At 39.4% G+C, this 15,555-nt stretch overlaps 1 protein-coding gene across 1 annotated transcript; it reads right to left on the bottom strand.

Annotated features, from left to right (window-relative positions):
- Positions 1-6,944: 6,944 nt before the first annotated feature.
- Positions 6,945-9,208, bottom strand: LOC116182432 (insulin-like growth factor-binding protein complex acid labile subunit). The gene is made up of 2 exons (XM_031502963.1): positions 9,047-9,208; positions 6,945-8,998 (listed from the first exon to the last, which is right to left on the bottom strand). The coding sequence occupies exons 1-2, from the start codon at positions 9,206-9,208 to the stop codon at positions 7,028-7,030; spliced, it is 2,133 nt and encodes a 710-aa protein (XP_031358823.1). The 3' UTR covers positions 6,945-7,027.
- Positions 9,209-15,555: the final 6,347 nt, after the last annotated feature.

Genomic DNA, 15,555 nt, shown 5'->3' with positions numbered 1-15,555 from the left:
GGTGCGTGCCCCTTACTGCTTCCATCCTTATGTTATCGAGCGTCGCAAGCGCATTCCACGTGGAGCGCCCTTTTCGGAATCCGTACTGTCTGTCGGATATTTTGGTGGATATATGCTCTTCTAACCTCGCCTTCACTATCTTTTCTAGGATTTTGCCCGCGAAGTCTAGCAGACATATGGGCCTCAGCGCTCCATTTGCCTTTGGTATCAATACGAGTCGGCAGCGTTTCCATGTTTCTGGGTATATCCCCTCTCTTAAACACTTGGTAGCTAGGTTTGCCCATATGTATGGCTTACATGGTGGCCGGCGCAGATAAACTGCGCCTAGATGTAACCGCTGCCTCTACCCGTTCCTTTGCCTGTCGTGTGCCTCACGCTCCCTCGTACTTGTGACTTTAGTTATGTACGCGGCTATTATACGGCACTTTTCAGCGTCCTCTATCATGTGGCCCACGATGCTCTCCTCCTCCAGGCGATTGCTTATCTCCCTCTCCACTCGAGCCCTTTCGTCTCTCCACCTCGCGCACTGTAGCACTGCGTGCCCCGGACTATCCACCTCGTCACAGTCCACACATCTGTCGTTTGTTCTCTTCTTTATCTTATTGAGGTACTGCCCATTCTCTCCGTGGCCCGTCAAAAATTGCGTTAGACAGTATCCAACCTCCCCGTGGCCTTTATCACACCACGTACGCACGTCTTTTATTAAAGTTTTCGTCCACGAGGTCCTCATCTCCCACCTCTTCTGCCACTCCTCGTATACTTTTTCTGTCGCACACTTCATCCCTCTCGCCTCGATCGCAACCTCGGCCGGGCAGGTCCCCGCCACAACCATTACGTCCTCGCACTGCACAGTTCTATATGCGCTGCAGATTCTTATTGCAAACAACCTCCACACCCTGTTGACACACTTCATCGCGACTCCCCATCTAATAGCCGAGTGCCATACCTCCGCCGCGTAGAGCAACACCGACCGCGCAGCTGTCCCCATCACCTTTCTTTTGCTAGCCCGGGCTCTTCCGGTATTTGGCATTATCTTACTCAACGCACCATATAATCTCGTGGCCTTCGCACTTGCTTCCCGTGCGTGGGGGATGAATGACAAATTTTTGTCAATCCACACCCCCAGCACCTTAATCTTGCCCTCGGATGTGATCGTCTGTCCCAGGACCTCCAAACGAACCACCGGTATCCGCCTCTTACCCGTAAGCAATGCCAATTTGGTTTTCTGAGGCACCAATTGTAGTCCCCTTCCTGCCATCCATCTTCCCACCCTTTCTATAGCTCTACACATCTTCTGTTTCGCCCTCTCCAGCTCCCTATCGCGCACAATTACCGTCAAATCGTCGGCGAAGGCAACCATTACCACCCCACTTTCCTGTATCTCGTTTAGCACCCCGTTATACATGGCATTCCACAGCAGGGGCCCCAGCACCGACCCCTGCGGCACTCCCGCACTATTAACAAACTCATGCAATCCCCCGGACGGTTTGACCACCCTCACCACTCTACCTGTCAAATAACTTCGCACCAGCCTCACCAACTGCTACGGCACCCCGAAACCGCACAGCGCCTCCACAATAGCCTCCCGTGAGGCAGAGTTAAAGGCATTCTTCACATCCAAAGATGCCACCAGACAAACTTCTCGAGTTCTCCAACTTCCGTCGTTTGCTTCCGCCACCTGCTTGATAATCGCCTTAAGGACCTTGACAGTTGATCTCCCCTTCCTAAAGCCGTATTGCGCAGGGCTCAGCTTGGGTTCTATAACATCCTCCAACCTTCTCTACTACCTTCCCCGCAAAGTCCGTCAGGCAGATAGGCCTGTGCCCCCCACCACTTTTAGGTAATAGCACCAGTGTGCTCGCTTTCCAGCGGGCTGGGTAGACCCCCTACTTTCCCCGCCATGTCCAAGGCCACTCTACTATTATTAAGATTGATCTGGAGAACCTTAATCATTACGCCTCTGCCATCCTTCTCTCTGACTCATGTATTGGTTCGCGTATCGCAACTCTCTTCCTTTGTCCACTCGGCCCCGGTGTAGGCTCCGTCGCCACCTCTGCATATGTCGGGCGAGGAAGAGTGTCCCGATCTTATTATTTCTTATAAAGCATTTGCCAATCATAAGAAACGAATCGTTGATCGATTTGAAAACAAGAATTGCATTTGCAAAGAAGAAATACAGGTCATCCATTACTAAGAAACGATGAAGTGGTCGAAGACAAAGAATGGAAGCGAGTTCCAGAAAATCAATCCGTCAGTTAAGTGCCCAGGCTGGTAAGTGGTGCACGTAGAATAAATATCTACTAACTTTATTTTCGAATTACAGGAGTGTCTTATGCAACATGCCAACGAATTTTGCATAAAGATCTACGAATACATACACCCGTACCGGGTTTCTGTTCTACAGCAACTGCCACGCTCTTGATTATGAGAATCGACGGAATTATTGTGATTGATTTAATAACGACTTATTTGTAAATTAAAAATAAATTATTACTCCTTGGAGAGTGATTCTACATACACCACTGGAATTAGGCAAATGATAATCTATTATTACCAACCTTTAAAAATTTGTGTTTTGCGGGAAATTCAAACTATCATCAGTTCTAATGAATCACCCGGTATTATATCCCCCGGTCCGTAGTCTTTGCTCTGTTTGTTCAGGTCTACCGCGCGTTGTCGAGTTACCATTTCTACTTCGATGTTTGCACCTCTGAATATATATACTCTGCCGCCTTCCTGATTTCCTCTGCTTCCTTGTTGTCGCACATATTTATAGCTATCTTGTTTCTTTTGTTCTCCTCCGCTATTTCTCTAACTTTTCTCATTAGTTTGTATATTTCCTCCGACTCTTGCCCGCTTCTGCGCATGTTCATCGTTTTAATTATATACCGTTCTCTTCTTTCTCCTTTTATACTCGTTTGCACGTAATAACTAGCTTCCCAGTCTTCCCCATCTGGAATTTCTAGCTCTCTAAGCACCGGGTATTTTTCCTTCCACCTTGGAACAGTTCTGTTTTTAAGGTCATGGTCATCTCCTGTGTGGAAAACTAAGTCCCAGTCGTAGCCAATTTCGGACTTTCGTTTTATCTTGACTTTTTTATAGTACCTTTCCTTCCACTTCTTTTTAAGTAATTCTCTATAGGTATCTTTGAAAACTTTTCTCCCCATCTTCAATTATCTCTTGTATCTCCTCTTTCTCTCTCTCGTAGGTTTGTGTGCTTTCCGTTTTCTTGTGTTCTGGTTTCCTCTGTACTACTTGTTCTCTAATTTTTTTTTCTAGTTCCACATTTTTCAGAGTCAGCCTCCTAATTTCTTCCTCTAGGTCGCTCCTTCCTTTGCCCTCCAGTTCATGGTTTCCAATAACCGTTCTCACAAGGCCTCTGACTTCCCCTATTTTCCTTTTAAGTTCTTTGTGGACACTTTTATTTTCTTCTTTAAACTGGAACATTTGGTCTACCTTCTCTTTTAATTTTTTCAATGTGTCTCCAAGTTTTGCGTGACCTTCGGTATGCAGCATGGTAGGGCTTTCTGCTATTTTCCTTTTTTTGTGTGTTTTCTTCTTTACATCTTGTGTTTCCTCTTCGCTTACTTCGGTACTTGCCGATACTGATGCATCTATAGGAGGAGACCTTGTTATGGACTGCCTTCGTGCAAAATTGCTTAAGAACTCTTGTTCCCATTTCTGCCTCTCTAGCTCTCTCAAGAAGGGTGGCGTAAAGACCTCTTCCTCTTGATTGCTTTCTTCTTTTCTTTCACTTTCTCTTCCTGCGGCATTTGCATGCTCCGAGGCCTGGTCGCCTGCCAACCCGGGCAATCCGATTCCGTCATTTCCGAGCTTGTATCTCGGTTTCCAAATTTCGACGCTCCCATCGGTTAGATTAGGTCGAGAACTTTCTAAAGACACCCAGGAACCCCTATCTACGACGTTCCGTTTTCGAGATATCGCGATTTAAGTTTTTGATAAAAAATCCAAAGCACGAACGCGAAGGGCCCCCTTTTGAACTGGATTCCTTTAATATTTCGGAGCATTTAACTAGCAATCACGTAAGCACTCCCGATCTTCCGGAACACCCGCTCGTAAAAGAGAGGGACTCGACGGGCCGCCGCATTTCGAAAGCGGCGCGACACTTCCACAACTAAAGGACCTTTACGCGGCCGGCGGGCACGACGTCCGTCTTCGTTCGTACGAGTAGGTCACCGAACCAATTCCCAACCTTCCGGATTGACTGCGATAATCGCCTGAAAAGGATAAGACGTAATTTTTGTTTAAGCGATGCTGCTGGTGGGGAACGATAGGTACCGCATCCGAGACCCACGGGCTTGCCACGTTCCACGCGATGAGAGGTTCCGAGTTGGCGGTCGCATAAGCGTTTTGGCGAGAGGAACGTCTTCCCGCACTTGATCCGAGTCGGACGGGAAGCGAGTGTCCTCGTCAGGAGAAGGGTTCCGAGGACCCCCTCCAAAGTATCGTACGAGAAATCGCGCCACGAATTTTTAAAAACCTCACGATTATGTTCTCCTGGTACTAGGGATCGAGTTTACAATGTTCTATATACAGGGTGACAATTTGAAAACTTACCACCCCCCATATCTTAGTAAATAAACGAGATATTTAAAAAAATCAAAATCCGTTTCGGTAATTCGGAGGGGAATCACAATGACATAGTTGGCGACGCACCCCCTCCAACCCCCTGCGCCCCAGCCACCCCAACTTTTAAATCTTAAATAGTGACCCCCCATGTGTGATACGTCGTTGGAAAGCTCTGAAAAAATGCTTTCCAACCATACCAAATAGCATTACATTTAGGTTAGTAATTATCGTGCAAATCAAAAAATAAACTAATATGATACATTTGAAATCTGTCGTATTTAAAACGCAATCGGCGAACATAGACGAACTAAGACAGAGAATAATTCAAGAATGTCGAAATATTGCAAAACCAACATTTGAAAAGGTTCGACAAGAGTTTGAGAATAGATTATAACTGGCGATCAAAAATGAGTTGCTGTCGAGTCGGCTTTGGAAGTTCAAGTTAAATACGATTTTCCATGTTTATTTTTTTATTTGCACGATAATTACTAACCTAAATGTAATGCTATTTGGTATGGTTGGAAAGCATTTTTTCAGAGCTTTCCAACGACGTATCACACATGGGGGGTCACTATTTAAGATTTAAAAGTTGGGGTGGCTGGGGCGCAGGGGGTGTGAGGGGGTGCGTCGCCAACTATGTCATTGTGATTCCCCCTCCGAATTACCGAAACGGATTTTGATTTTTTTAAATATCTCGTTTATTTACTAAGATATGGAGAGTGGTAAGTTTTCAAATTGTCACCCTGTATATAAAAAAACATGGCCGATCTTCGAGTATGTAAGGTTGCCTACACGTCAGGGGGTCGATTTTTAAACCAGTCGCATCTATTCGTATACGCTTAGATGCGAATCAATCAATAAAGGCGACGTTGTCATATGCACTGTACGTTTCGGTTCCAAGCAGTTACGAACAGTAGTCAAAAATTGCATTTGGAAAACGTATACGTTTTTAAGTCTTCGCATCTATTCGTATACTTACGCTTAGATGCGAAGACTACGTTTTCCAAATGCCATTTTTGACTATACTGTTCGTAACTGCTTGGAACCGAAACGTACAGTGCATATGACAACGTCGCCTTTATTGATTGATTAGAACTAAAACAGTAGACTATTTGACGTTCATTGACGTTTGGGTTTGAGCTTAGGTGGTGAGGTGAAGATATTGCTCAGTCATTTCAAATTAAAGAATAATAATATTTTAGGCACTGATTAGCATGAATACTGAAAACACGATGAACACGCCAAAGCGAGGGTGCAATACCATGCAAAACCAAAAAGGGTGGATAGTAGAGTTTACAGTGAACAGTGAACATTTGTATTTTTATAATAGATTATGTTTAAATAATGTATAAAGAACCCTTAAACTGCCCTTGAATAATAAATTTCCGCATGCTTTAATCTTGCCAAATATTTTAAGTAATTTCACACTATAACTTATAGAATACTTAGAATGCGGGGGTTGTAACTTTCGTAATACAGTGAACATTTGTATTTTTATAATAGATTATGTTTAAATAATGTATAAACAACCCTTAAAATGCCCTTGAATAATAAATTTCCGCATGCTTTATTCTTGCCAAATATTTTAAATAATTTCACAATAAAACTAATAGAATCTTAGAATGCGGGGGTTGTAACCTTCGTAATACAGTGAACATTTTTATTTCTATGATAGATTATGTTTAAATAATGTATAAACAACCCTTAAACTGCCCTTGAATAATAAATTTCCGTATACTTTAGGATTGCCAAATATTTTAAGTAATTCACACTATAAATTATAGAATAATTAAAATGCGGGGGTTGTAGCTTTCGTAATACAGTGAACATTTCAATTTCTATGATAGATTATGTTTAAATAATGTATAAACAACCCTTAAAATGCCCTTGAATAATAAATTTCCGAATGCTTTAAGCTTGCTCAATTTTTCATTTTTTCTTCGGTTTTTTCTAATAAAACGTAACACATTTTTTGTATGTTATAAACAGAAAAATAAGGTCTTTCGAATACCTATTATAGGTTTTTTTTGAAAAAAAAGTTTGGTAACGTTGCGGCCTCGGTTGCGGCTCTATAACATTTTTTTTCAAAAGTCCGGCCCGTTATTTTTCGTTTCCGTTTGCCTAATACACATATTCAAAATTTGAAGCGAATCCTTCGAGTCGTTACCTCGGAAACTTTCAACGTACGCAGGTACATATAGACGAAAAAAATTTTATTCTTTAAGAGTTGCTTAAAATGATTGATGTAAAACTTCGACATTTGACGAAGTGTTGACATGTCCAAAAACCGGTGATCGCAATAGCTAAGAAGCTAAAGGTCCTTAACTCTACCTTATTGTTTTACCAACATTACGTTTAATATATTAGTTATTTATTAATACAAAAATATAAACATCGTACAGTCCGTTAAATAATATGAAAGACAGGAATAGTTCACTTAATTCAAAATCTTCACGTCACTAACATCTTTAGATTGTAATTTTGACACCTTTTTTTGTTTCCTATGTCCTTTTACTTGGTTAGTTTTGTTTTTCTTGTAGTATTCGTCTTGATGCAGTTTTAAGTTGAACGGGGGTAGAAAGTTGGTGTCCATGAAAGTTAGGTCATTGCCTTCGTCATTCTTTGTCATAGAAGAAAACAAGGAAATCTTTATCGGCATATCTTGCGCGTTGTCCGATTTGACGTAATTGCTAAGCATCTCCTGGGTTTCGGGATGGTATTTGATTTTTTTCTTAAATTTTTCTACTTTCGTCATATATAAATTAGCTTCGTTAACACTTTGTGTGGTTTCCATTTCGGTAATCTCTTGCTTCTGATTCTTCTTGCGGTATTTTGGCTTATAATTGGCGCAGCGTAATTGCTTGCGCAATACATGGAAGACGTTCCAATTCATAAATTTTTTGGGACTGTTACATTTTGGGGTCACCCGAGTGTCGAAAGTGTACTTTATGTTATACACTGGCTCAAAGTCACATCCAGCGTCTTTATCATCACTAACATCGCAATGTCTTCCAATTCTTTGTTTAATTCTGTTCACGACCATCGGTTTCCATTCGCTCATTTTGCACGAGCAGGTCCACGGGTTCTCGTTTAGCCGAATTAACTTAGGATTAATCTGAGAAAAGATACTCTGAGGTAAATGCATCAACTTGTTTTTCTGGAGGTACAATTCTTTAAGACTTTTAAGCGGATCAAATGTTCCCGGCGGCAAATACACCAATCTGTTGTAGGACAAATCGAGAATCTGCAGTTTAGTCAGTCCACTGAATGCATCCATAGACAGTTGTTGAAGATGACTTCCCGATATCACCAACTTTTTTAACTTTTCGACATCTACAAAAGCATCAAATTCAATTTGGTCTATGTTTCCCGACATTACAAGTTCTGTAAGATTAGGCATGCCATAGAGCAATTCTCTTGTTAGCACTATCAAATCGAGGTTTGTTAGTATTAGTTTTTGAAGCATTTTCAACCCTGAAAAAGAATTTTGAGCGATTGTCAATTTGGCGTTTTTTCCTCCCAGTGTTAGCGAAACGGTAGTATTCATCACCTCAAAAGTGCCCGGTAATACCAAATTAATGGGGTTGTTGCCGAAATTTGCAAATTTTAAACTGGGGAAGGGCGGGAATGATAATTCTGATAGTAACTGGAAATTATTATAAGATAGATCCAAGTATTCCAGTTCGAGTAGTCCTGCCAAATCCGTGACCTGAATGGTAGACAAATTGTTTCTCGCTAGTGATAAACTCTTAAGGCGCGGTAGACCATAAAATGCGAAACCGGTAATTACTGACAAATTATTTCTTTCTAATATTAAGTGGTGCAGATTCTGTAAGCCGTCGAACACATCCCAATCGACATTTCGGAACTCGCAACTGCTGACTCGTAGCAAAATTAGATTATCGAAATTTGTAAAGGAGGGCACGTTCTTCGTTTCTGCCTGCTGTAGGAACGTATTATAGGGCAAAATTTCTTTCTTGGCACGTTGGAGTAATGCAAATGGTCGCGATTTTGGATTTTCGAGTTTCATCTGTTCGCCTTCCTCATAGTCATGTTTAATTAGCAACTCTTTCTTCACTTTAATCGACACTCTATCCAAATTTAAGTACCTTAGGTTCGGCAATGCGGTATCAATGAAACAATTAAATACGTTCTCTTTCCCCCTCCCACTTGGCTCATTAGAACCGTATAGCTCGGCGATCTGTAAATTTGGCAAATTCTGCAAGGTCGTAAAGTTTAAAGACTTATTTCCAGATTGTGCTCCCTGAATTAAAGTTAGCGCCTCTATGTTCTTAGGTAACAAGTTAATCAGGTCTATGGTATCAGTCTCCGTCTGTAAAATACACGTAGCTGCCCGAAGCACTGGATTATTATCGGAGGAATCTTCAAACTCATCTTCGTAGAAAACCTGAAGAAAGCAACTTAAATTATAAGACAAAATTATGGCGCACTTTACCTCATTGGTTGTACGAAATTCTATTTCTGAAGCTGGATCTCGTTCTCCGTGTTTTTTAACAAAGCGATGAATTGCGGTTTCTTTTAAATGCTCCAATTGGCATGTGCACACTAAGGGGCACGAGTCTTCCACATTCCAAAGCGCTTTCGCCTGTAAAAGCATTTAAATTAGTACCTACATGTTGAAAGTCTACAATCTCTGGTTTAAACACAAAGAAGTGTTTTGGCCCACGCGACGCAATTCCCTTTGTATCTTTTGGTTTGTAAATTTACCAGTATCCTATATCGAATGTTGTTGGATTGCGCATGCGCAAAACAATTTTTTTAGCGTCATCAGTTTTACTTTTATTTGAGGTGCCAACGTACAAAATTTAATTTAAATATCTTAACAGATAAAAAAATTGGGATTGCACAAATACAACAGTTGGGTTGCGTATGCGCAATTTTTTTAATCTGCATAGTTAGCTAAGGTTTAAGGAATATTTACTAACACAGAACACCGGACATTCATATGTTCTTTGAGGATTTTAGAGGTTTGGGCAGTTTTTGGGCTATAACTTTTTGGCCCGTTAGTCTACGTAGCCGAAAAACAATAGCGACCTATCTTATATCTTGAAGAACATGTGTATCAATGTTTTCAAAGCGATCGGACGTATCTACACAAAGTTATCGTGCACACGGACAGACAGATGGATAGACAGACGGACAGATAGACGAACAGACAGACGGGAGACGGACAGACAGGTATACGAACGGAAAGACAGACGGACAGACCGACGGACAGACAGACGGACAGACAAACGGGCAGACAGACGGAGAGACGGGCAGACAGACGTGTGGACAGACGGACGGACGGACGGTCGATCAGACAGTCGGACGGGCAGACGGACGGACAGACGGACAAGCAGAGAGACAGACAGGCGGACAGACAGGCGGCCGGACAGACAGACGGACCGGCAGGCAGACGGACAAACAGATAGCAATACAAAATTATAAATGATTTCGAGGATCGTTAACAAAACATAATTGATGACCCCACCAAGGCAACGACTTATCGGTGGGTACCGATATGACATTTTAAACGATAGTTAAAAAAACAAAAATCATTAATAAATAAAGTGCGTACGCTGCGGGGGGAGGGGGGGGGGTAGTCAACCATGACAAAAGTATATAAATAAAAATGAACAAAAACAAATTACCAGTTCTTTTGAAATATACATAACACAAAAATATTGATACTAAGTTTTAGCTATAATACCCTTCAATTTGTTTGCAAAAACTGACTTTACTGTCCACATAAACAATGCCCAATTCATTATACAGTTTAGGTACAATATAATTTAAAGTTCGAGTTCCTTATTTATTATAAAAGGGTGGCAGTATATAGGAACGTTTCCGGGTAAGGTGATTATGATTAATGTACTCTCTATGCATAAGATCATCGTAGTGATCCCTTACAATGTAATGTTTATAAAACCCTAAAGGTGTCAGTGTATGTGTAAATACTAACAGATCATTATTATCACAGTTTACACCATGTACTAATTTTAAAATTTTAATCTTATTTAATTTTGTAATATGCACCAAATCCGCTTACATGCACTACAAAGACAGGCCCACCCAATAAAGTTACACGGCCTAGCACAGCTAAAAAACACAATACTCTTTCTTCTCATCAACACACCACGTTCTCACAACCCACTCGTATTCAACCCAAACGCAAAGCCAAAGAAACACACACTTACACAATAAACTCCATTTAATAAAATTGCTACACCAGGCTAGAACTGAGTTCTTACAAGAAACACCGACTATAATAATAATATGATATATTGTGCTACTGTGTGTTTACACCTAGGTTTACACTTACACTTTGTTGTACTAACTAACACAAAACATTTAAGTTTACATTCATAGAACAAAAAAACTAAATACATTTACAGTTATTCACAAACTCATCAAACGCATAAAAAGCTTTCGACAATAAAAAAAGTCTTAATTTTGTTTTTAAACTTGGGCAACGGTAATTGTTTTATGTGTGGGGCAAACAGTTGCATAAAAATTCCGACTGGTACTGGTACAGAATACCATCTTGCGATTTGCGTAGCCTACAAAATTCAGCGCGTATGTTATTTTTGTTCCTAGTGTCATGTTTGTGTATTTCATGATGCAGTGTATTCTGAGATTTATTACGTTTAGTTTTGGTTTAGTATAACATATAGCATAACATACGGCTTCTAAAATATAAATGCACCGGACAGTCAGAATTTGTAGTTTAACAAACGTTTTTTGGCAGTCTTCTCTATATCCAATGCCTCCTATTACGCGAACAGCTCTGCGTTGTAATCTAAAAATACACCGCCAGTGGGAACTGTGGCCCCAAGCAAGGATTGCGTACAAAATGATGTTTTGAATAAAAGCGTAGTAAGCAGATCGAATTGTATTTAGGGAAGTATTGCTTCGTAGTCGATTTAATGGAAATATTGACCTGTGCAACTTTTTTGTTAGACTACTACACTGATGGTTGAAATCTAGTTTAGCATCGATAACGCAACCTAGGAAACTAATTTGTAGTTCACCATTGGGAATATTTTTCCTCCATGATAATGGCAAGACATTAGTCTTACCATGATTTAGTTTTAGGGTGTTATTGGCACACCATACGTCAATAATATTGATGCACTCTTGAATGGTGGAGTATGCATTTTTAGAGTTCTGATCGGTATAAATTATCGTTGCATCATCGGCGTACAGTATACAGTGTACATTATCGGGTAGACATGCAGGGAGATCATTAATGTAAGTTAAGAATAGCAGGGGACCAAGAATAGACCTTTGCGGTACACCACGCTTTATCGGCAATTTGTTGGACACTGAATTATTATAATTGACACATTGATATCTGTCAGTTACAAAAGATATAACTAAAGAATTGCTCCGAATGCAAAGTCTATAAATGTGCCCAAGCTTCCGTATTAAAATGTCGTGGTCTACACAATCGAAAGCTTTGGACAAATCGACAAACGCGGCAACCGTGTATTATTTATTCTCAAAACTCTGTAACGCTTTTGACACTAAGTTGTTAATTGAGTCAGAAGTTGATCTATTTTTACGGAAACCATATTGGTGTCGATAGCAAATGTTGTAGTTTTCAAAATGACCAATTATTTATAAAGAATTTTTTCAATTACTTTACTAAGCACCGGTAGATTAGAGATCGGTCTGTAATTGTTGATTTCCTGCGCATCTAAGCCTTTTTTTAAGCGAGGAATAACTAGAGCAATTTTCAAGGTATCGGGAAAAATACCCGTTTTGATTATCATATTTGCCAATTTGGTTATGGGCTCTATAAACGCACTAACAACATTACGTTTGATCAAAGTAATACTTAAACCATGGATAACTCTGGATTTGTTGTTTCTTAAACTTTTTATGGCGTCACGTGTATCAACTTATGGGTTCATTATCACTTTTTCGTAGACGATTTAAGACACTGTCCGTGACTGTGCTGAAGAATAAGTTGAAGTCGTGACAAGATAATGTCGTATTGGGTTCGATGGCAATATAAGCGGGAAAAAGAAATCACAAAAATTGATTTTAAGATATGTATACACGGAGTTTCGTTTAAAAAATACCAACATTGTTTAAATCTCAGAGATGGTGGTTCAAAATTTTTAGCATTGGAAATGCTTATGTTTTGTATGGGTATGAATTTACCAGGTTTGCCGCGTAAAAAAAAGACAGTGGTGTCGCGTCTAGTCTTGATTGTACCGTACTCGACTGCAATCGGTAGATTCAAGAAAATTCGCGGATACTGTCGTTACGGTACTTACTTCACAGTGCGCAGGGTTTTTGTTAATTCGAATTGAAAATTCTCGCACATCGCCCGTGATTATTACAAGCATGTTACGCCGTTTATTATTCAGAAAGTTTACGTTTGCGACACGAGCGAGCTTGCGAGCGAGTGGAGCAAAATTATTCCGTGTGAAGGGTTATTTATGACTTTATATATATTATACACCACTGGATCATACGTAACAATATCTAACATAGGGATTTTTTTACCTTCTTTCTACCTTGCATGGGAAAAAGTATTCGTTCTGCTTCGAATTGTTTTTCAGTTGGTAGTGATGTTAATAAAATACCGGAGTGCCAACTTTAATTTCTTAAGAGGTTATGTTATTTTCCACGATTTAATAAACGGTAAGCAATGATATACAACTATTATACATGTGTTTTTAATGGTGTGCGGTAAATTCGCCCCGGAAGACTCGCCCCGGTAAATTCGCCCCCGAAAATTCGCCCCCGGAATATTCGCCCCAAAATAAATTCGCCCCCGAAATATTCGCCCCCAAGCAAATTCGCCCCCGGAATATTCGCCCCCGGAGTATTCGCCCCCAACAAATTCGCCCCCGGAATATTCGCCCCGACAAATTCGCCCCCGGAATATTCGCCCCAACAAATTCGCCCCCGTAGCATTCGCCCCATAACCCTCGGAAGTAATAGGTTTGGTTTAAATTAATTAAATAAATGTTTGCAAAAATTATGATATTTGGAACTCAATACGGCGACACTGATAACTCGAAATTGTTCATATTCAATCGTCTCTTACCTGTAAAAGGCTGATTCAACGGTTCAACATCAACCGTATGTTTACAATACATTTTACACCAAAATGCGTTTACAAAGGAGTTTAATTACTTATGGATGTATTGAAATATTTATGAACTATTTATAGATGTATTGAAATGTATTTGGCATCAATGTATAAACAAAGGATGATTCTTTATTTAGACTTACATTTGAAAATTGATCCAGATTTGATGTAATTTTGCGTTTAAAAACACCAACATTGATAAAATTTCCTGAAGTATCAAATCATAATTAAAATAGTCTAAAAAAATCTAACTTGAAACATCACAGTTCTTTAAAATATAAAAAAAGTTTGCTTTATATATTTGTTAGTTAAGTAGCATATTAGTCTGCTACGGTCTGCTTGAGATCAAAAAATGTTGAACGATGACCGTTTACCAAAAATTTAGACCTTAAAAAGACAATGAATTTAATTTAGTATACAGGGTGGGTAACGGATCATAAGGATTTCAATGTAAAATTCATAACATGCGATTATTGGCTCCCCAAATTATTTTAAAGTAAAAATGTAATAGTTTTTTGTAGAAAAATTGTTTTTACCCCATTCAACCGTATTAGTTTTCAATTTTTTTCATATAAAGACGGAAAATTGGAAAAATAAAACCAGCACCTTTTTCAATAATCTGCGATGCCATGGAAGTCTATAAAACAAAAATATATCCAGTTATCAATTAGCAGCAGTTCGAAATGGATTTTTTCTATTTCGGTGTCACAATGATGATTTTGTACAACTGTTTTCGGCCGAAAACAGTTGTACAAAGACAGTGATTATAGTCGTTTTTTTTTTTGTAACTCATCTCTTAAGTTGGCAGTTACTAGTTAGTACAAGTAGGTACTTCGTTGGGTACTTCCATGTTTGAACTTCAAAATGTCAGTCTTACTACGCTGCCAACCTAAAACTTAACGGCATAAAAAGTGTTCCCAACATAAAACATGTTAGTTCTAATGTTCCCTATAGTTTCTGATAATGATTTTTTTAATTAAATTAAAGCACCGAAATAGAAAAAATAGTATGAAAAACGCGTGTTACAATGCTTTATTGTAATACTCCTATCTTGCGGACACTCGTGGCTACGCTTCGCGTCGCCACTCGTGCCACAAGATAGTCGTATTACAATAGGTCGCATTGTAACACTTGTCTTTCAATATACTATTCCCGATCCCTTTGATTCTTTCCGTGCGCTGAATATAAATACCCAAAATATTGCTTTAAAATACAAATTTACAGGGAAGTAAACTAATTTTCAGAAAATCTATATGCGTTGTAATGTTTCTTATGTAAGTATTTTGCGTTTTAATTCGTAGATGTTTGAATATTTAGATAAACTTCTTTGAGAATTTGTGACATTTTTTGACGTTTCGTCAACCTTATCTGAAATAAACTAATTAAACAAATCGCCTTTGACATGATTTGAGAGTAACCATGAAAACGCATGTTCTATAACTGTTACAAAATAAAAATGTTAGCGAGTTTGTTGTTTTTTATGTTATCGATTTAAAAGAAGTATAATAAAAAATATCGTTCATTACACGACACACGTCCAGAAATCCACGCGCGCACGGAAAAAGCCTGCTTTCCGGACTCCTAATGAAATATACTATTTTTTCTACAAAAAACCTTAATACATTTTTGCTCTAAAATAATTTGGGGAGCCAATAATCGCGCATGTTATGAATTTTACATTGAAATCCCTATGATGCGTTACGCAAGTCACCACCCTGTATACTTTGTGTCCTACTATTATGTATAAAAATGACAATACAGACACGTTTTTATTACTGATGCCAGAAGAGCCAAAATATAACAAATAGGAACATAAAAAGTTTCAAAACAAATACACCACCAATGACCAAACA

This window comes from Photinus pyralis, unplaced genomic scaffold, assembly GCF_008802855.1.
Source record: "Photinus pyralis isolate 1611_PpyrPB1 unplaced genomic scaffold, Ppyr1.3 Ppyr1.4_unclustered_Scaffold5266, whole genome shotgun sequence".
NCBI classification, from domain to species: Eukaryota; Metazoa; Arthropoda; class Insecta; order Coleoptera; family Lampyridae; genus Photinus; species Photinus pyralis.
Note: the sequence above shows the minus strand (reverse complement) of the source record. Positions and strands in the feature narration are given on the sequence as shown.

Coding starts and splice junctions, on each gene's coding strand:
- LOC116182432 (XM_031502963.1), bottom strand. CDS start 9,208: ATGCTTTTACAGGCGAAAGCGCTTTGGAATGTGGAAGACTCGTGCCCC. Junction 8,999..9,046: donor AATTTCGTACAACCAATGAG/GTAAAGTGCGCC, acceptor TGCTTTCTTCAG/GTTTTCTACGAAGATGAGTT.